Source organism: Schistocerca americana, chromosome 3, assembly GCF_021461395.2.
Source record: "Schistocerca americana isolate TAMUIC-IGC-003095 chromosome 3, iqSchAmer2.1, whole genome shotgun sequence".
Lineage (NCBI taxonomy): Eukaryota > Metazoa > Arthropoda > Insecta > Orthoptera > Acrididae > Schistocerca > Schistocerca americana.
Window position 1 is genome coordinate 735,522,314 of NC_060121.1, and position 23,522 is coordinate 735,545,835.

The following is a 23,522-nucleotide window of genomic DNA, read 5'->3' on the forward strand; positions in this document are numbered from 1 at the left end:
AAATCCTAACCACTCTGTGAAATGGAAAATACCAACAGCAGCCAGTAGTTGCTGTATCCCATTCTGAGGAAGTCATTCATCAACTGTTCTTAACAGATTGTACTTTAAAGATGCTGTTGCTAATTAACACAGACATGTACTTTTACCATGCAAGCCATCTACATTGATCCACAAGAGACATACATACCTGTATGCCACAAACTATCTGGCATTAAGACACAGAGGTACATTAACATACTTTTAAATCACGGACTAATGTAAATTCTTTTTTTAAACATTTTGTCATTGTCAATATTTTGTGTCCAATAAATTATGCCAATTTTTGGTGCTTTATTACTTCAGCTTAGTAACTGAAAAGTAGCTTATTTGATAATGCCAATGAATCTGTCATTAGCATAATTATTGTTGTCAATACACCCTATGTCAAGTTGTTATTTCCAGATATCAGATGAGTGGCACTTGACACGACATCAATACCGGACATAAGAGACAACCGTGTAATGACACTAGGACCACCTGTACATGCATGACCATAGTGTTAAAACCAGAGAAATTTAAAGTAGCTGCATAAGAGTTTGCACTAACTATGGAGGAAGGCATCAACCATCAAGTTAAAGCTGAGCTTCAGCCCTACATATGGTGTCTAAAAGGAACAACCCATGGCATTCATGGGGTTTTTATCGACAACTGAATGCAAGAACAGTACCAGATTGTTAACCAGTATGTCATATTGAAGATTATGCACATCTGTATGGTACAACTTGCTCCATGCGCAGTCTGGTCAATAATTATCAAATATCATTTGCACCCAAAGATATCATTAAAACTACTATTTGTAATCAGTTAAGATCATACAAATTTACAAATGTGCACTTTGAGCTATGTAACACAGCACAACCATTCAATAATTTGTCATTTAGATTTTTGCTACATTGACTTCCTGGACATCCTGATGCCAACCAGATTAAAAAGGTCGTACATCACACTGATTTCCTCCGTCTGACATTACTTCACTCACAGGCGTGGCAGCCCACGATTGTGTGCTAATTTGCTACAGCTCACTGTAAATACTGCACTAAAATTATGCCATCTCTCTTCGAATGCATACCGGAAATTGCACCAAAATTATGCCAATTCTCTTCAAGTGGGTGCCGGTACACAAATAAAATGGATTAAAACATTTTTGTATCACTCTCTCTGTGATAACTAGAAACCAGAATCAAGTGCTGAAGTCATGGTCAGCCACGCTATGGTCAACTTAGAGAAAGGATGTATTATCTGTTCTTGACTGTGCATGCCCTGATGTGATGTCATCAATGCAGGTACTAATAGTGCTTCATTGCTCACGGCAATGGGTCAATATTCTTCTTTGAGCACAGAGTGTAAAGTATAGTGCAACAAGTGGAGCACATGAAGGATTTTAGAGCAGCACTTGTCATAACGACACTATGACAGAGGTTTACAGTACAGACTGGTAACACAGCGACTAGTGTTCGAATCTCATTGCTATCACCACTTTTTTCCCATTTTAGTTTCTTTCTCTCAGTGTAAAACTATTAATTACAAAATTTAACGCTTTGACTGCTACAGACGTGTTCTCTACAATCAGTGCTGACTGCAGCATTCTCATCATGTACTGCTCACCTAATACTGCTATCTGTGCTGAGAGACAATGTTCCAGCCACTATGAAATACTTACCATCCAATTTTAAGAAAACTATTTCATGAAAAAAATTGATTTTTGCTTTGATATCTTCACTTGATAAAGGACTGAAATTATTTTCATTACTTCTTGTAGTTACTGTGCTGCATCAAATTAGGTAAAGCATAGCACAAAATTTTTAAGAGATTACAGAGGTAACAACGCAATGCATAAACTTTGCATACGGTTGATCTTATCCAACATTTCTGTGTATGAAATGTAGATAAGGTATTGAAATTTTATTTAAACTGGGAGCAGAACAATACCTCATTTCTTTTTGCGATATTGGTTTTTTATATCTATCAGACAGTTGCATACAACACACCCATTTCTGTCCTGTGCATGGGGAATCACGATCATAACAATGATCATATTTCATAAACGGTTCAAGATGTCAGAATGAGACATTTGGTAAATGATAGCATGGAAAGAGGCATGTATATTTCATGAAAAATACTCGAAACTTTTTGATTCACTGAGAGATGGAAGTACCTCGTCTGTAGCAGTGAATTGGTCAGTGGAACAGGATGCCTAAACATGCCAATAGCGCTTAAGTTCTCTAAGAATTGAGTATGAGGAATCTTCAAGCAGCAGTACACACATCAGTTCCACAGCCTACTGGTAAAGCATGTGGACTGACAATCTGTTGACTGGTTTGATTGCCATTGCTGTCATCATTTTTTCTTTTTTTCCTTTTTCTTTTTTCTTCTTCTTTTATTCCTCTCAATGTAAAATGATTAATTATAAAATTTAAAGATATTTAAACAGTTCAATTTATATCTGTAAAATTATTATTTGCAATTTAGTTATGATTATTACCCATGCTAAGCCTAAAGGCTACAGACCACCACATTGTAGCATACTGGTAAAATTTTGCATGAGTCACTACTGCCCATACTCTTTCTTAACCGGGTGAATGTGCAACAGTGCATGGATTCTTAGCTTCATATACCTAGGAAGGCACAGAAAGGGATTGAAACTGGCTTGTACATCAATGCCAGACTTGCCAGAGCAGCAAATTACACGTCATACTACATCACCCCAATGACAAGATCCATCCACCTCCCACTCACTCCAGCCAAAGTGCTGACTATGTGCTATGTGCACAATAACATACTGGGTACTTTGCCACAATCAGAAAAAAATGATTTTTTAAAAATATACTGCTGTGCATGCTATTCAGAATTTTTTTCCAATGGCACATGCTATCGCACTCACTATCCCAGACTTTTGTATGAGAATCACATAAGACAATTCAATCATGTTTGTACAAAACTAATGCTTGAACAAATGCATTCACATGACTGCCTACATATTAGCCAAAAACAGCATGGTGGACTGATTATGTTTCTAACTGAAAACCACACGTATGTGCCACACTACAGAACATTAAATTCAGGAGTAGTAGTCGATTCTGATGGGCCTGCATACATGTTTTGACGAAGATATGAACAGAATGAGTACCAAAATGTTTTGTAGCCAAAGACCATTACTATCAGCATAATTCTTTGGCAGTGTATCAAATAGCATCATCAAATCATCTAAGTAGCAAACTCAAATACATCAACTAAGACCAGCCACAAAAAGTAGAAGAATGAGCTGCAAACCTAAAAAAAAAGTGTTTGCACACCATGGCACTATCAAGAAACTGCTACAGCCCCAATACAATGACCTGTACCCCATGTTAAAATGCAGACAAAAGTTGTACAATACTGACGTGGTTCGGTCAACAGTCACAGTATTGGCTAACAAACTGGTTTTCACCATGACTGTAGATTGTGACATCACAAGGGGGGTAACGTTCAATGAAACAGAATGACAATCAGAAACGTCATGCCAAGTGACTCCTACTTTACATCACAGCAACCAACACCAATAAATGACAAAACAGCAGTCACATGCACTAGGCAGTGGACGTGTTCAAATCCTAGATACTATTGACACTGAAGAAAATGTGGAATTTTCAGGCAGTTCACAAGACTGTGAGCTGCAAAGTTATGTAACATACAAACATGGTCAAACACAAGAAAAGACAAAACTGTGTGAATTCATTTGGTACTGAATTCACAGATGTTAACATTTCTAATTATTCAGCAGCTGAAATTCTAAATCCCAATCTATCTGGATTTATTTATGACGTTCATTGAGACCACACTCTATGGGTGAACAAGACACGACTGTCATGGTGCAGACAGCACCTGGAATACCACATTCATATACAATTCAGCCAATTATTCCCATGGAAGGTAGGCTTCTTTCTCTACTACTCATTGTCTTCCATGAAGCAAGTGGTACATTTGACCGCCTCGTGCGAAAGAAAAATGAACTGACCCCCAAACATAACAGCTTCAAAATCAATAAAGTGGACAACCATGTTGCCATGGTGAAATAACAGTCTCGTTCTCTCAATATTGAAACAAAATAATGCCAGGTTCAGGATTCGTTTTGAATCCACCAACAGGATCTTTTCATAATTCCAGATAAACACATATAAATAACAACCCTTCCACTGGTGCAATGCTCCTTGTTCTACCTTCAGATGTACACTTCTTTCGCCAGTGGAAAAACTTGACAATGTTTTTACAAGTGAGTTCTACTCCACAACACTGGTACTGAACTCCACAGTCATCATGCTATCACCAACCTTTGTGCACCATAATCAGGTCAGTGCCCCCATATTCAACAACATGATAAAGCATGCCTGGAAGAACGCTACATTTCCAGTAGAATGCAATGCTTTTGATGCTCCTGACAATGTTATCTGAAATACAGAAGATTCAAGTTGCTCAACAATGAACTGCACAACTGCATTATTTATCCAATGCACATATTGTCATTTCCATCTGTGTTTAACAGACTTCTACACCACAACCCGCAAACATGCTTAATAATAAGTAGGTACAGCTAAATGGAGTAAATAAATAATAATCATTTTGTTATACCTGTGTTTCCTGTCCTATTTATCACTACACCACTATCTATAAGGCTCACTGACATGCAAATTACTGCTATGGGCAGCTAAAATTGGCGCAGTAAGTACTGATTATACTTGATGTTACCATCTTAAATAGTTTCATTTCAATATCAGTGAGACATTTTGCGAATGTACCTTGTTTATAGCACACTAGACTAATTTGGGACAGCTCTGTCTAATGGGCACATAAAATTCTACTCAACACAATTTTTTGTTAATAACTGACATTTCTTGTTGATAATGGGCAAGGAAGGATGTGTCTACACATTGCAAAACCCAAACTGCAAATGTCTATTGCAGTCCTAAAGAAAATGCACCTGCTGGTTCCCAATACACAAGACTGGGCCATTTCAGTATTTTTTGAGGTGACATGATAATGATGTACTCTTATCATATACTAACATCTTTCTTACAATGTCATTTTAATAATATCTCTATAATTCTAACATATTTCACTGAATCACAAATAAAATCCAATATCTGAACTGTGTACTCCTTGTACTTAGCACAGTCTATTTTCCTGGGTGTGATGTGAATATAAACAAGGAGTGACATTAATTACAATTTTTGTGCACCAAAGTGTTCCTTATTCCAGTTATTACCACAGCACCCAAGCAGCAATCATTCAAGTGAAACATCTGAATAAGTCAATACTGATTATTAGTCTGGCTATTGACAGAAGTCAGTGGGTTTGAGAATGAACACCACTGTTCATAACAAAATTTCTGACAATGTAAAACACACCTGGGCCCACAGAGATCATTTTTATGAGAATCATATGTCCTAAGTTACTAATATAATTACCACTTTCCTTAATATCTTGCTACGAGGAATAAAATTTTACTGAGTAGTAAAAGATAAGACAAAGTTTCTGTATGATCTATTACACTGCACCTATCACTACTCATTTGCACTTCTTAATTCAAACTATTAAAGTTTTGCATGTCATTGTACTTTAACACAAGCTGATCCTATGTCATAGGGAGTATAGAGTTGCAACCCTATTCTAGACAAATAACATTAAGTTATAAATAAACTTTCCATGAAGCTTATTCAATTACAACAGCTTGGTCAAGTAAAATATTTACACACCAAAGAAATGGGTAATAAACAACATGACTGACTAGAGTTCTGAAAACTTGAATCCATGGTCATGTTCTTTTGAAAATAAAATCAAAGACAGATGCTGACTGTTACCTAACATTCTAAAGTATATAAACAGCACGAAAATTACAATAACATATCTAATGGAAATCTGATATGAATTACTCTTCAAGCAAGCAACTCATCATATTACATAAAACTGTTCTCACCTTAATCTCAGTCATATAAATTGGCAGTATAAACTAACTATAAAAAAGCTGACACACATGCTGTCTCAAATAATTTATTTTGAATACAATTTTGTGCACAGACATACTGTCTACAGCCACCAGAGCACGAATTTGTCCTACAATATGACTATATATTCTTTAATCTTGGCAGTATTAACAAAAATTCAATTTAGAACCACCACCTAATTCTCCCCAGAAGTGTTGAAATCAGGTAACTAGAGCAGACTGACACTAAATTGCCAACTAAATGCACGAAATGAAATACCATTACACCAAGTCTAAATTCATGCTCAAAAGGCATTACAATTAATGAGATAGAAGGAGATGGAGGAAGAAGGGCTTGGATTATGTTTGCTGCAGTTTTCCATTCAGAATCCCAGTCTGAATCATCAACATCCTGTCCTTGCATGATGTCGAAAACTGCCTGGCGATATGTGTCCATGAAGTGGCCAAACAAATATCTGCTAAAAACAATATGTATGTAGTAACACATACAAGTGAACAACACTGATGTAAACTTCACTTACAAACAATAGTACATTAAAAATAAACACAAAGGTATCTCCACTGCAACAGCTACCAGAGCAAAAAAATAATCAAATTTTAATATCACAAATACTGCCATGAAATATACAGCACAAGAAAGAAATTACATCATTTTTCTCTGCAAACATTGTCTCCGGATCTACCCTGTAGTGTAAAGTGTATAAGCTGATCAAACACTATTTTATAATAACCACAGCATTCTCTTCGAGTGTACACAGAACATTTAATAAATTACGTCTTCAGTTATGATTCAACAGACTTAATCCAGCATTATCCAATTAAGCAATGAGCCAAATTGTGTTTTCCACATTTCTGACATCTTACTGAATGAATTTTATTGTTGTATATTGTTTCAGACATCGGCTTGAGCAGGCAACACATACTTTTACTTCTTTGCGAGGACTGAGTTTCTGCTTGATGGTAATATATGTCACAATGATCCTAATACAATTTCTCTGCCTCAGACTTTTAAGACGGAAATCTTGCACAAGGTCTTCAATGTCAGTGTAGCAAATCTGTGTAACCAATAAGAATTATGCCATCCAAGGTAACACCACCAAACATAGTTTGCTTGAAACCAGCAGGTCATAAAATAATACACTCAATACAGAAGTCAATTTAAAAGTACAGAACAGTTAATACAGATCACTAAGTAGGTATGGCTTGTTTTCTGGAGAAGCTCTAGTAATACATTGTACACAAAGAACTTAAAAAAAAAGTCATCAGAAACACATTCAAGGCTCCAAAAAAAAGAGACATCAGAAATGTACTGCACATTGAAGGGAATCAGAATGTTGATTATTTAAAACATTGGAACTTTTAACCATCCCTTCGCTACACATCTATGAGATAACAATCATTCTAAAGTAAAAAAGAATTAATCATGAAAAATTGGTTTGATCAATCATATAGAACAAGAAATAAAAGTAATTTTATTCTTCCTGTTCATCACCTAAAATTACATGCTCAGGCCGTCCCCCGTGTGCGAATGAAAATTTTCAACAGACACAGACAAAAACTTTCTGAAAGTGAAGCTGGGTGCACTCAGAAAGAAATTCCATGATACTTCAGTGAATTCAACATTAAATTTTTGGATTATTCAAACTACAGGACATTCAAATATTACATAACTCAGAGAGAGAATCTTTTTAGAGCACTCAGGTTATCAGGACCATCAAATAAAGACAAAGAAGATAAGAGGAAGGAAGAAAGAAAGAAAGAAAGAAAGAAAAAGAAGAGGAATTAGGGTTGAATGTTCACTCAACGACAACAGAAATGGTGCACAAGCTCAGAATGAGATAGGTTGGGGGAAAAAAAGATGCTTTAGCATTATTAAATAACCATCCCAATAATGTCCTTAAGTCATTTAGGGAAACCTTGGAAAACCTAAATCTGGATAGTAGGATGGGAATTTGATACGCAGTCCCCAATAATGCTAGTCCAGTGTCTTATCATTGCACCAAATTTTATGTAAAGACAGACGGGCTAAAAATATCTCAAACATTAAAGAACAGTATACAAAAACAACCTTAATATTACACTCATTCTCTCATAACTCTCACATTCACTCACAGTAACAAAAACTGTAAAAGACTAGCTTGGTCTAATATTTTGAAACCTTTTTTTATAATAAAAAAATTAAAAAGGCAGTGCTAGACAAATGCTACAATAACGACACATGGATATGTGAGTGGCTGATCTCTTAGAAAGAACATGTAGGTGCTAGCACTCTGAGAACAGATTAACAACTCATTCATAATATTTTATAGAACAACCCAACCATTTTACAGAGTATTAAACTTTGTACTGCAGACAACTCACTGCCAGCCAAAATAAAGGACAAATCTACACTTAAAGTAGCCACTGGCTTCTTGTCTGAACATAAAACACAGTTAGTGAAAATCAGAAGCATTGTGATCTACGTACTACAAGCACCACACACTGTAGAGTACCATCACAGAATCAAGTGGCCATGCTTCATAGAACTACATGTTACACGTAGGTGAGTGAGAAGGATATCAGTTCAATTGTGTGGCTGCAAGGTTGTATCCCACAGCCACAATATTGATTCGCAAGCCACAGCTCATTAACAATCACTTCCAGTCCCTCTTTTTCCATGATCTGCATAGACTCTCCACCTCAAAAGCCAGTTTATAACAAATAAAATAATAGCAAACTGAATCACTACATTAGTACAACATGCCTCTTGCAATGTCACATCTGCAAACTCAGTTCCATGAGTTATTGTGTGTCTCAGAGCAAAGCTGAATGACATCTCCACTGACAGCTTTCTGAGGTTATAGACACATCCTGGACATCCTGCATATTCCGTATCTCTGTCTCTGTCGGATGAAGTATTGTAGGCATTGCAAGGCACTAAGAGTGTAAAAGCAGATGATGAATTTGCAGAACAAATAAATCTCAATTTCTCTAGTCCCCTCCAGACAGCATATGATTTAGCATCACATAGGCTGTAATTAATGAGTTTCTGTTGCATAATTATGCAATTATAGGGGGGGGGGGGGGGGGGGGGGGCATAGATTAAGGAGTGCCGCACAGGACTCCTTAATATAGATGTTAACTATTTATTGCTGTGGTTAAGAGTACAATATTTAAAACACTTTCTAGAGGGACAGTGTACTTCTGCCAAAACTCAGACACAGAACTTGACTGATCTTGCACTTAAAAAAGCATTGCAAGAAGAACTAAATCAATACAAGAAGACAGCCGTTAAATACCCATCAGTGCTGCTATCCAAGAATACTGAGTTGTGCCTACATTGGAAAACCTGGTTTGTTGCCACCTTCAGCAGGGATAGGCTGCTGATACTGGATTAGTGTCTCCTGAATCTGCAATAAGGAGCTGCTGGCCTTTCACTCCCTGTCCCCTTATGGAAATCCCTTCTGGGGCAACATTTCTACAATAAATGAAGTTTTATTCAGCAGATATGAGCACTAAGAATATTGTATAAAGTGGGTAACTGCACATCTTTTTGAAGACTCTTTAAGTCTTTTGATTCTTACACAGATTTCCCACTGTATTACTTCTTAATGATATTTGTCGCTGTTACTTAAGATGAGTTTCAGCTGAAATGTGATTTCCACAATTACAATACAAAACACAAAAATTATTTCCATGCAGGCTTTGCTTCCTTGTTTACAGTTCAGAGTAGAATTAGGTTTTCTGGCATAAAGCTCTTCAACAAGTTCTCAAACAAAATCAAACAAGCAACTGATAATCTTGCCATCTCAAATGACAATTACAAACATACCCCATTAACCACTCCACCTACTTATGCCATTACAAATTATCTCCTTATCTAGAGGCATGGATTGTAAAATGCAATTAGCAGTTAGTAGCCATGTCCACTCCAAAACTACATGGAAAATAGTACTGTATTGTAAGCAGACCATTGTTGTTATCTATGTTGGTAAATATTTTCCTTTAAAAATATCACTCTGTTCATGTAAATATTTTCATATTGCAACTACCAAACAGGCCAAATCTGAAAGCTGGTTCATCAATGACGCACAACCTTAGCACTGTGAGAACTTTTATTACAACCACCACCATGCAGACGGAGCAGACATGCCTCACGGATTTATAGTGCTACTACTTATACATTTTAAAGATCAAATACTTCACAATATGAGAACAAAACAAACAAATTTTGAGAACCCTATAGAAATGATAAATAAAAATTAACATATATTTGCTGGCGATTGCATCTGAACTGACTATTTGCACCGTGTTAGCTGGTGACACTAACTACTACTTCACATTGCATGCGGTCCAGCTCGCAGCAGTGCTCCTTCTCATGGAGAAAGAGCGACCAGCTTTTGCAGAATTTCTCACTGGAGCCAACAACAACACCATGCATCTAGATTTTGTCAATGGTCTTCTGTATGGCAGCACTGATGGATTCTCACATTCAGTTTGTGTTGTCATAATCTCTTTACTATGATGAGCATCGAAGTTAGCCCCCCAGCCCAAGTTTCATGATCCCTGAGCAGGCCTTCAGTTTCCTTGAACAACAAGACACTGCTGTTAATCTGCAACTCTGGAATGTAGGAACGCTTCATATGGATGACATGGATGATGTCTCTGTGCTTTTTGTCTTCTTGATGAAGGGTCAACAATCCTTAATTTCATATGTGACATCTGAAAGGTGACAAATGATACGATATGGCCCAAAATTGCACTTTTGTAACATTTCCAGCAGTCTCACTTTCTGCGCAGGCATAAAACTCCATACAAACTCTGTTGGGCTGTATCTCACTAGCTCGTGCGTGGTGTTACAGCACTCTTGGTCCTCTCCTGGGCATCTGCCGACTGTATGCAAGCCAGTTGTCTTGCCTCTTTAGTGCCGCTGATGAGATGTTTCAGTAGTCATCCTGAGTACTGTCCAATCAAAATGGGAATAGTGCATCTACTATTGTTCTGGGCTTTCAACTGTGGAGCAGAAAGAACAATGTATGATGGGGAGTATTGTATCCCCAGAGTCTTTCGCGGCGACATGTCTGAATCTTCTCCGTTTGCAAGCCGTGTCAATTTGAACAAAATTCTTGAGCTTTTTATGGCTCTCTCTGCCATCGTTGTCAGGAGTAAAGCTACCGACTGCCAGGGCTGGCACGCTTTTCTGCTTAGATAGCCAATATTATGACCGCTGGCATTGATCAGAGAGGTCCGAAACAATGCAGGTGCAGAAGGTGAGTTGGGAATCTCACAGCAGCTCTGGCTTGCTGTGGGACTGAGTAATATCAGGTGGCACAAGGGGCTGGCACGATGTTTGATACTGCCACTCCCGCCTCCTACAATCGTTCAGCATCCATCGTTGCTTCATTTCGACATCCTAAGTCCGCCCCCACACCCTACTCTGTGTACCCCTGGTCTCTGTTAAAATTGTTGCTGTTCATCCTAACCTTAGCCATCTCTTTTATAATAGAATCCCAGTTTGTTGACGCATGAAAAAGATTCTCATGTTCTCAAACTGTATTTTGTGTCCATTTTCCAGGCAATGCTCAACTATGGGTGATTTGCCAAGCTCTCTTTGTACACTGCTGGCCACCGTAAATGCAACACCCTGAAGGAAGCATCCAAATCAAGTGAAATTTACACCACGAGTTTGCAGCGATGAGATATGCAACTGATTAGAATTTCAGTGCAGACGCACATCACGCGCGCCTGTGGCGCCATCTCATAGCGCCATTTAAGGCTTGGCGATTTCGACGAGTGTACGTTTGGCACGTGTGTTTACCTTGTGGTTGTTTCACAAGACGATCAGTTATGCCTCGTAGACAACAGCAAACATCGTTTGATCAAGTATCCGAGTTCGACAGAGGAAAGATAGTGGCTTACCGAGATTGTGGATTATCATACAGAGAAATCGCTAGTCGTGTTGGACGAAACCAAACAACTGTAATGCGGATATGTGACCGTTGGATGCAGGAGGGTACGACGGACGGACGTGGTCGATCGCATTCACCTCGGTGCACCACTGCACGTGCTGATAGGCAAATTGTGCGCATGGCAGTGACGGATCGCTCAGTGACATCCGAAACCATAGCACAGCACATTGCGTCTGTAACGCATCATCCAGTGTCTGCGCATACCATTCGACGCCGTTTACAGCAGAGTGGTCTGTCCGCAAGATGTCCATTGCTTCGTCTACCATTGACGCAGAACCACAGACGTCTCCGTCGCCAATGGTGTGATGACAGACGGATGTGGACGGCAGAATGGAATGACGTTGTCTTTACTGACGAGGCACGCTTCTGTCTGCAGCACCACGATGGTCGGATTCGAGTGTGGAGACACCATGGAGAGAGGATGCTGGACAGCTGCATTATGCACCGCCACACTGGTCTTGCACCGGGTATTATGGTATGGGGCGGTATTGGATATTACTCTCGCACGCCTCTAGTACGCACTGCCGGTACTTTAAATAGCCGGCGCTACATATCCGAGGTGCTGGAGCCAGTTGTCCTTCCTTACCTTCAGGGCTCGGCCACAGCCATATTTCAACAGGATAATGCGCGACCACGCATGGCACGCATTGTCCAAAGGTTCTTCGTCAATAACCAGATTGAAGTGCTTCCCTGGCCGGCTCGCTCTCCGGATCTTTCGCCGATAGAAAACATGTGGTCCATGGTTGCTCAACGAGTGACCCAGATTACATCCCCAGCTGCCACACCAGATGATCTTTGGCAACGTGTGGAAGCTGCTTGGGCTGCTGTACCCCAGGAACACATCCAACGTCTCTTTGACTCAATGCCGAGACGTGTGGCAGCGGTGATCTCCAACAATGGGGGCTACTCTGGCTACTGATTCTGGCAGGAATCACATGTCACAGACGTCTGTAAACGTAATCATTTGATACTTGGTCAACATGTTATCTACAAAATAAATTTTGTTGTGCTAACTCTTGTCTTTCTTGGTGTTGCATTTACGGTGGCCAGCAGTGTATAATATGTCTCTTGTGCTTGGTACAATGCTCCACAACTGTGCAACTTGTCTGATCTATATAGATGCTGCCGTACTCTCAAAGGATACCATACACAATGGACACATGAAGAGTATGTCGTCTTTTACAGGGTGCAGCATATCTCACATTTGGGGGTGGGAAGGAATACTGGTCTCAACCCGTGTTCCTGTAGTACACATCCTAACTTGCTGCTTACTGCCCCACAGTGTGCCAGGAAAGACACCGACTTGGCTTATTTTGCCCTTTCACAAGATGTCCTCCTCTTGGCCCCACAGTTTCCACCTGTAATCATCAAGTTGTTCCATCATGTTCTGGCAACAACATACTACTTGCACTGCAATGAGTATTATGAAATGACGGAGGGCACAGTGATGAGTTCTCTACTGCCTACTGCAGTTGAGAATTTATTCATGGAGCACTTTGAGGAGCAGGCTCTGAATTCTGCAGTGTTGCGTGCGTCTTGCTTCCTAAGGTATGTCAATGACACCTTACTGACATGGGCACATGGCGAAAATACAATGCAGCAATTCATGGATCACATGAACGATGTCCATCCCTACATTAGATTTATCATTGAGATTGAGAAGGATGTTTTAGATGAGTGGGAGGCAGGAGGCCGGCTTGGTCATTCAGTCTACAGGAAATTGAAGCACATCGATCGATATTGGAACGCTGACAGTTTTCCCGTCCCCCTATACAAAAAAAAGAGTCCCCTGAACATGTTAATACACAGGAAAAAAGTTATTTCTGACAAAGACCATCTAGTCTGGATTGCAGCACTTGAAACGTGTTCAGAGAGAATGGTTGTAGCAAGAGACACACTGCGAACACTTTCAGGTGCCACTGAAGGAGAACACCTTGTGAAACTGCAGAAGCAGCCAAGCTGGTGGCTTTCCTGCCACGCTGTGGGGCAAAACAAGCAGCAAGTTAGGATGTGCACAGCAGAAACATGGTTTGAGACCAGTTTTCCTTTCTGCCCCCAAGATACAAGTTTTGTGCTGTCTCATTGCTAGTGTAGGCTTGTACCATGGGAGGCAAGGAGAGGATGTTGTTTGGAGGCCAGTATCCTCTTTCTATGACACCACTGCAGTCATGTGTTAACAGGGTTCTTTATTAACATAAACAGAGAGTTACTTACCTTACAGCAAGTTGTTGTGGTACAAGCTCTTCCATAATAGTCCACATTAGCCTCACTGCTGGTGAAGTATATGTTCCACTATGCACACTACTCTGGTCGCTATGTGCTGCCTGAGACTCAGAGTGGCTAATGTGGACTATTACAAAAGAGCTTGTACCACAACAACTTGCTTTAAGATAAGTAACTCTCTGTTTGTGTTAATAAAGAACTCTTAATACATGTATGCAGTTGTGTCATTGAAAGAGGATACCGGCCACCAAACAATATCCTCTCCTTGCTTCCCATGGCACAAGCCTACAGTGACAACAAGACGACACAAAAACTGGAGAAGAGTGTAGTTCAGTGCAGATTTTGCTTGCTTCTCTTGTGTTTTGGCTTTTAGAGGTGCTCATTTCTCATTGCTAATTTTTTGTTGTGTTGTTGCACGTATTCCAGGAGGAGAGCCGTAGAACTAATCAAATCTCTCTTTTCAGAGGCTTTGCTTGCTTTTTTGCTACAACATATTTGTGTAAACCATGGCTACCCCTACCCCCTCCATCTCCTGTCCCCGCACTGCAGCTGCAGATGGCTAATGTAATGGATCTAACACAAGCTTTTCACTTTCAAAACCAACAAATTGCTGCTTTGCTGACAAAGGTATGACAACTTTTGGCTGCACAAGCCGCATCAGCCGCACAACAACAACCAACTGACTGACTGACTGAATAGCCCAACAAGTGCCGCCAACCAGAATACCACAATCCATCAATTTAACAACATTGAAGAGGAATGGCTCGAATACCTGACACAGTTTCAAGTACATTATCAAGTTCACCGAGTTCAAGGTACTGTAAAGCTACAATACTTACTTTTGACTGTGGGGTCCCCAGTGTGCAGGTCAATACAAAAGCTATTCCCAAACTCATCTTCCGACGAACTCAGATATGGTAAAGTAATCGCTGCATTAACTAAGTACTATGACCAGCAAGTCCAAGTATCTGCAGCCAGATATCAGTTCTTTCGCTTGCAGAAAAAGCCGGGACAGACGTACCATCAGTGGTACACAGAATTAATGGGCATAACTAGGAAGTGTAAATTAAAGTGTAGTTATGGCAGCTTTTACAGTGATTTAATGATTAGGGATGCAATACCATTCAATGTCCCAGATACTAGAATATGGGAATAGATCCTAAAGTAATCTGATCCATCACTTCCTGAAGTACTACAAATCATAGAGCAATATGATTTGGGTGTCACAGCAGCCAATAAGTTTGAGCAGGCCCCTATTTGTTAGATCGAGTTGCCCCTTGCTTGCAACTGCCCCAAGCAGCCACAACAATGAGTACATAAACAGCCACATGGACAGCCACGTAGACAGGGAAACAGACCTGTATATATTTTGCTTGCCATAAAAGAATTGCCCATCACATAATGCAACTTGTTACATGTGTGGAAAAAGGCCACATTCAAGCAGTTTGTTTGCAATGGCACAAAAAACGCCAATTTTGCCCACTCTCAGAAAAAAACCGGCTCATGCAAATGCAGTGAACACTGTTTTCCAAACCTAGAACAGGTCCTGACAAAAGTAAGAGTAATGTTGTGCCTCATTCTCACTTTAGTGCTATGCAACTACATTCTAACAAACTATTTGTCTCATTACGAGTTGCTGGCCATCGTGTGAACTTTCAGTTAGACACTGGTGCCTCAGTAACTTTGCTTAATCATGTTACATATGAACAGTTAGGCTCACCACACCTTTCTAAATCTAGCAAGCAACTCACTACTAACAACGGACATGAAATTCCAGTGCTTGGACAGTGTAGTTTGCATGCCACTTAAATGGCTCTGAGCACTATGGGACTCAACTTCTCAGGTCATTAGTCCCCTAGAACTTAGAACTAGTTAAACCTAACTAACCTAAGGACATCACAAACATCCATGCCCGAGGCAGGATTCGAACCTGCGACCGTAGCTGTCTCGCGGTTCCAGACTGCAGCGCTTAGAACCGCACGGCCACTTCGGCCGGCGCATGCCACTTACAAATCTCACACCAGGACAGTGAATTTTACTGTGTTCAAATCAAGAGACAGGGACAACATTTTCAGTTTAGATGCCTTTGATTTGTCTGGAATTGCCATCTGCGAGACCTACTTTCCATATCTACATTTGCACCGAAATACAGTGTCGCCAGCATGCTTAAAGAATTTCCTGAACTATTTCCAGAAGGAATTGGAAAAGTAAATAACTTTGAAGCGCATGTTATATTGAAAGACAATGCACAACCTAAGTTTTTCTGGGCCCACCCTATTCCAGTTGCTTTAAGAGACAAAATAGCCAGTGAATTGAAAGAGTTGCAAGATAATGGTGTAATGGCTCCCATTCAAGCTGAACTACAGTACTTAAGTCATGTGATAAACAGTCAGGGTGTACACCCCCTCCAATCTCATTTGCTTTCAATCTGTGACCTGTCTGTTCCTCGCAATGTGTCTGAACTGCAGTCAGTACTAGGCAAGATGACATACGACATACAGTTCACACCGAATGCTGCTCAGATCATGGCTCCATTTAATCATCTGCATCACGAAAATGTACATTTTGTGTAGACTGTCAAGATGCATTTCAGAAGCTCAAAAATGCTTTACTTAGTGACAGGTGTTTAATGCATTTTGACCCTACCAAGCCAGTAGTTTCACAAGTCGATGCTTCTTCCTATGGAATTGGCACTCTGCTTTCGGAAAGAGTTGGTGCACAAGACAGACCCAGCGCTTTTGTCTCAAAGTTGCTCCCTCGAACTCAGTGCTGTTATTCTCAAATAGGAAAAGAGTCTGTCTCTATTGTGTATGGTGTTACAAAATTCCATCACTACTTGTATGTTCACAAGTTCTATTTAGTGACAGATCACAAGCCTTCGCAGTCCTTGTTTCATCCATCAAAGCTGGTTCGTACATGGACTGCTCAAAAATTGCAATATTGGGCTTTGTTGCTTTCGCAGTACCAGTATGAAATTGTGTACAGACCTACAGAAAAACACGGCAGAGCAGACGCTCTATTGCACCTTCTGATTGGCCCAGACCCTGATTTTTATGAAACTGCCGCATCTTCTTGCCAAACCGATGCCCTGGACTTTGAATTGCTGGAATCTTTTCCCTTGTACTACATAAAAATAGCACAGGCCACAGAAGCAGAACCAGATCTCAATATCTTGTTGCATTACATTAGCATGTCTTGGCCTCATTCACTGAACAGTATCCAGAACTCATATGTGTGCCAATATGTTGTTCGTCTGCATAATCTTTCGGTTCAACAGGGTGTGATTCTAGTTCAAAATGACAGTTGACAATCACATGAGCTTATTCCCAAAGTGTTGCAAAAGGAGGTGTTGTGATTGCTCCACCGAAAACATTGGGGAATTGTTTGCACTAAACACTTAGCGCGACGGCACTGTACTTGGCAGGGCATGGCTGCCCACACTGAACGGATGGCGTCACAGTGTTGCGAATGTGCGGAAATGCAATCCACTCCACCGCAGACTCACACAGTTTGGTCTAAGACTCAACTGCCATGGAAATGACTGAACATAGACTTTGCAGGACCATTCTGGAACACTGGTTGGTTTGTAGTGGTAGACACTTTTAGGAAGTTTCCATTTGCGGTGCCTATGGCTTCCACCACATCACGTAGCGCCATTCAAGCATTGTCCTCCATATTTTGCATATAAGGTTTGCTAGAAGGCCTTCTGTCAGACACTGAACCACAGTTCATTTCATGTGATTTTGAACAGTTTTGTGAATGAAATGGCATTCGTCATCTAATAAGTGCTCCGTTTCACCCACAGTCCAACAGAGAAGCAGAACGCTTCATACACACTTTTAAGCAACAGATGGTGAAGCTTCGAACCATTCACACATGGGAACAGGGGCTGCAACTCTTTCTCGCCTCCTACCGCTCCTACCCACAAGACGGACCATCACTGGCACAACTTCTGTAAGGCTGCTGCCATTGGATGCTGCTACACTTGCTCCAACCAAGGCAGCATCCAGTGCTACTAGTGGTCCGCAAGTATCACTTTGCATCATGTGATCTTGTTCTTTTCTAGGTTTATGGCAACCATGGACAATGGGAAAGAGGTGTGATCTAGGAACGCATAGCCTCTTCTATGTACTTGATTGTGGGTCCCGGTGATTTGCAGCACCGACAACCAGAACCAAATTCACGTCATGGTCTCACACGAACGCGAGGCCTTCACAGCCACCCACTGGTGCCACCAGGGCACCCCAGGAGGAGCGGATGGATGACGCGCCCTCCCCCTTGCCGTCCCCACTCGCCGACCCACTGGACCTGGACCCACCATCGCCATCACTGCCATCGCCCCATGAAGCACCCTCAGGCCTCGATGTGTGGCCTGGCAGCAGTTTTCTGGAGATTGTTCCTATTGTCTCGCGAGCCAGACGGCGGGGCATGGTTGTGAGTATGCTGTCCTTCACAGCTGTGGCTCCCAGCTTATCTATCTACATCTACATCTACAGCTCATCCATCTACATCTACATGATTACTATTCACAGTTAAGTGCCTGGCAGAGGGTTCTATGAACCACACTCAGGCTGTGTCTACTGTTCCACTCTCGAACCTCACGCAGGAAAAATGAGCACTTAACTTCATTAATTAAAATTTCCGGGCTGAATTGCCATGGTCCATATATAAAATTGCTTCTCCTTCCTGACGTTTTGTTGCCTACTGCGGGCAACATCTTCTGAGGTGAGTCAGCAACTGCCTGCTAGGTGCTGGAGGTCCCACTTATATAGAGTGCTTAGATGGTGCCACCACTCATCATGTGCTTCCGACTTTAAAACTATCTCTGGCTAGTGCCATCTCTCTTGATTATAGGTAATCAATAGTCACTTTATTGGTACAGAGTCGACCACCATATCTTGTCTAGTTTTAATCCTCCTCCTTTTTTATTAAAATTATTTTCTTGCTTGTAGATCTCTATAGCTTCTCTATACATGCGGGTATAATAATGTGAGGTCCTAGCTATCATGTTTGTCTCACTAAATTTTATTTCGTGATCACCGTCTTTGAAAACATGTTCCGCTACAGCTGATTTGTCAATTTGTCCCAATCTACAGTTCCTTTTGTGTTCCGTTAGGCGGGTAGTAACACTCCTTTTAGTTGTTCCAATATAAACCATGCCACAGCTACATGGAATTTTATACACATCTGGGGTAGCTAAGGGGTGTCGTGCGTCTTTCACCAATCTTAAACTTTCACTAATTTTCTTGGTAGGTCGAAAGATTGTCTCTACTTGAAACTTGGCCAAATCTTTCCCAATACGGTCCGTGATGTTATGAATAAATGGAAGAAAAATTTTTCCAGCCGAAGGTGGTGGTTGTTGTGTATTTTTGGACACTTTTCTTCTAGGGAGGAGTGCTCGATCTATTTCGTTGTCAGTGTACCCATTTCTCTTGAAAGCCGTTCGCAAATGGCTTAATTCATCTTGCACTAAACTGGATCACAGATGTTATTAGCCCTGTCCACTAAAGTTTTTATGACTCCTCTCTTCTGCCTAGGATGATGATTCGAATCCTTATGTAGGTAACGATCGGTGTGTGTGTGTGTGTGTGTGTGTGTGTGTGTGTGTGTGTGTGTGTGTGTGTGTGTGTGTTTCCTATATACCTTGTGCCCTGAAGTCCCATCTGCCCGTTTAATAACCAATACATCCCAAAAATTTAGTTGTCCATTACTCTCTTTCTCGGTGGTGAATTGTATCTTTGGATTGAAACTGTTTATGTGCACCAAAAAATCACTCTGCTCCTCTTCAGCATGATTCCATATCACAAAGGTGTCATCCACGTATTAATACCATTTAAAAGGGCTTTTTTTGGCCGACTGCAGCACTTGTTCGAAAAATTCCATAAATAGATCAGCAATAGCAGGGCTCAGAGGGCTACCCACGGCCACCCCATCAATTTGTTCATAAAACTCGTTGTTATATTGAAAATAAGTTGAGGATAGACAATGTCGACACAAAGCTATTACATCAGTAGGAAACACATCAGCTATGTACGAAAGAGCTTTGTCATCAGGGACCATGGTGAACAGGGATACTACATCGAAACTGACAAGGATGTCACTTGGACTAACTGTGATCTCCCTCAGTTTTTCGATAAAATGCATGGAATTTTTAATATGAGTGTCAGTTTTACCTATATATGGTTGCAACAAAGAAGCAAGATATCTAGCCAGCTCCTGAATAGGAGCCCCAATGGCACTTACTATCGGTCTCAATGGGACATTGGGCTTGTGTATCTTAGGTAACCCATACAGTCTAGGAGGGTAAGCTTCCGTTTTTGCAAAGGTATTTTTTATCTTCTGTAGGAATGGAAGACCTCTTGGATCCTACCACCTATAAAAAACTGAAAAAGAACCCTACAACAGAAGTGTTAAGTGTTACCCAGCGATTAATAAAAAGCTCTGACACATGTTCACATTATAAATTAAAGTTCCACACCTCATTTTTCTGTTTGTACGTGAAGACTGATCTCAGGAACTACTGCAGAGGCTTTGACGTAGTTTTCACTAACAGAGAGACTGATTCACAAGGAAAGGTTTGTGTATATATAATTTATTACCAGTACCACTATGAAAGTCAAGCTGTCCAGCCATAGATATTTAGTGTTACCGACATAAAGCTGGGAACATGTCACTAGTTAAGATTAATCTATTACAAGCAATGACCTTTCACATAGAAACTAATTCTGGAACTGCTATCTAACTTTGCTCCAATTATTGTCACCCCAACAACAGGGTATACAATGAAGTTTGAGGCTACATGTTCATATTCTGGCATAGCTGATGTACACAGCTGATAACACTGATATGTTTTGAAATTTTCTGGCAGAGTAAAACTAAGTGTCAGACTGGAACACAAACTCAGAACCTTGCCCTGTATTGTCAGCAAAAGACAAGATTCCAGGTTTGAGACCAACTATGGCAAGTTCCAAAACAAGGTGCACTCCACTACAGAATGAAAGATCCCTTCTAAGTATGTTTTACAATTTGCCTTCAGTTTTAGCTGTACCAATATGTTTCCACAATCTCTAAAGAAACAATGACTACTGCAGAACAGGTGTAAAAGAATAGGGTTATAGATAGAGAGATGTTAAATGAAACATATTTCACTGTTAGAAGGGCAATATGTAAAGCTTTCCAGTGGCATCACAGTTAGTGCCCACACACACACACACACACACACACACACACACACACACACACACACTCTCTCTCTCTCTCTCTCTCTCTCTCTCTCTCTCTCTCTCTCACACACACACACACACACACACACACACACACACAGGAAGATCCAGGAGTACTGCCCCAGTTTAATTATCATACAAGGACAAAGATGAGTGACATAGTTAACTAACGCTCGTGGTACTGAGAAACAGCTAAAATCATTAAAACTGAAGATGGCATTAGAGAGTGACGCATCTTTGAATTTTCTGATGAATAAGTTCCTCTTTTAACTCTAATAAGTGGAAGACCCTTTAAAGAAAATACCTCAGCCCCTAGTGTGTGCCCAGTAGCTGAAAGAATGTGTACATTACACCCATCTATGAGAGTGTTGCAAAAGTTACCCACAAAACTTTACATTGATCTTTTGTAGAATGCATCTATTGTACAATCTTAGACAATATTTTGAGCTCTAATGTAATTAGATATCTCTAACAGGACGATCTCCAACCAACCAGATATTTCAAAACAATCAGTGATACAAAACTTAATTTGCACTTATTTCACCTACTACCCTGACAGTGATGGATCCTCGTAATCAGGTAGAGGCAGCATCTGAAAAACTTTTTTGAGTGGATTGATGTTTCCTTGGATAGAGTGTCACTGACAAATATAGAAGTAACCAGTTGGGTGCCCTTGGGATATGTTTTGGGACTGTTACCATTTGCGCGACCCCATCCCCCTCCCCTCTCCTCTCCTACACACACGTTAAAAAATACCTAAGACATATTTTATCTGCCTACAACACACTTCATTAGCCACAGATATGCAATCATTCTACTTGTATTTATGTTGCCCCTGAATTTTTCTACCAGCTACTCAGTTTTCCCTCTCAAGTAAGTAAAACATACTTCTCCTTGTCGATAAATTACAGCAAAAATAAGAATTTTTTCAACAAGTACATGTTACTTTTCAACGTAACATAATTTTATAGATAGTCTGACAAATTTTATAGTAAAAAGTGGGTACCTGTTAGCCGAGTTCATGCCATCTTTCATCATTCCAGTGAACTTCCTTTCTCCAGTCCTTGTGTAGTCCCCCTGAAATGCCAAGAATTAGCTTAATAAATAACATATGTAAGCATAGACTGCAATAGCCAAAAAGTGTGTACACAAAAAAAATCAAGGATTTCAGTCTAATTTTTATTTATTTATCTATTTAGAAAAAAGCTAAAGAGCAAATGGCCAAATGGTTGTCAGGACACAGGAACTTACAGGACAGAAAGGTCAGAAACCACATCTGATATTTTTGATATCCCCCCCCCCCCCCCCCCCCCACACACACACACACACACACACACACACACACACACACAGAGGTCAGAAAGGGTCAACTCGCAATTTCAATGTTTCAAGGTTAAATCCCTTGCCTGTGCTCTAGGATTGTTTTGTTAGTTATCAGTTCATTTAGTTCTAGTAAAGCTTTGCAAACGTCAAAATTGCCAAGTCGCATTATGACTCCAACCCATTTAAATATGTGAAGTCCCCTTTATTGCCTTGTATGTCACAGTACAAGTCAGGAAGCAATAGCACACTATTTTCTGATGGACTACATTTCACAATGCACTGTGCCATTCAAACTAACACTGAGAAAATATCTTTTTTTCCCTTCTTAGATGGGTCAGCTAAAGAGCAAGTGCCAATTACAGTTCCTTATTTTCTTTTTTTCCAGTACCCTTTCATCTGTTCACTATGTTTCTTCCTTGTGTCTCCTGACCATTCCAGACCAGCTTATTTTCACTCTTCTGTCAGCTGTTTCTTCAGTGTTTATATTCCTAAATCATTTTTAACTCCATGGATCCAATTTGTTGATGTCTTAGTCTACAACTATTTTGGTTACTCTACTATCCTGCACTTGACATAAATGTTCAAAAAACACCAGTCTTCTTTTTCTCATTACTTCCAATATGTTCCATAAACTTCATCATTCGTTTGTAATTTCCAACCTATCATATTGTTCATGACCCTAATATTTTCTTAATGGTTCATCTTTCTAGTATTTATAATTTATTTAAATTATGTGTTAAAGTTGGACATTCACATACATAAAGACATTCTCACTTCACTACTGTAATG

The 23,522-nt window shown here is 40.2% G+C and overlaps 1 protein-coding gene across 1 annotated transcript in view; it reads right to left on the reverse strand.

Moving 5' to 3' along the window:
* LOC124605791 (phosphatidylinositide phosphatase SAC2) overlaps positions 1-23,522 on the reverse strand; it is a 386,400-nt gene that overhangs the window by 166,791 nt on the left and 196,087 nt on the right. The window contains exon 9 of the mRNA XM_047137683.1: positions 22,417-22,487. Within this exon, the coding sequence (XP_046993639.1) occupies positions 22,417-22,487 (71 nt within the window). The remainder of the gene's footprint in view (positions 1-22,416; positions 22,488-23,522) is intronic.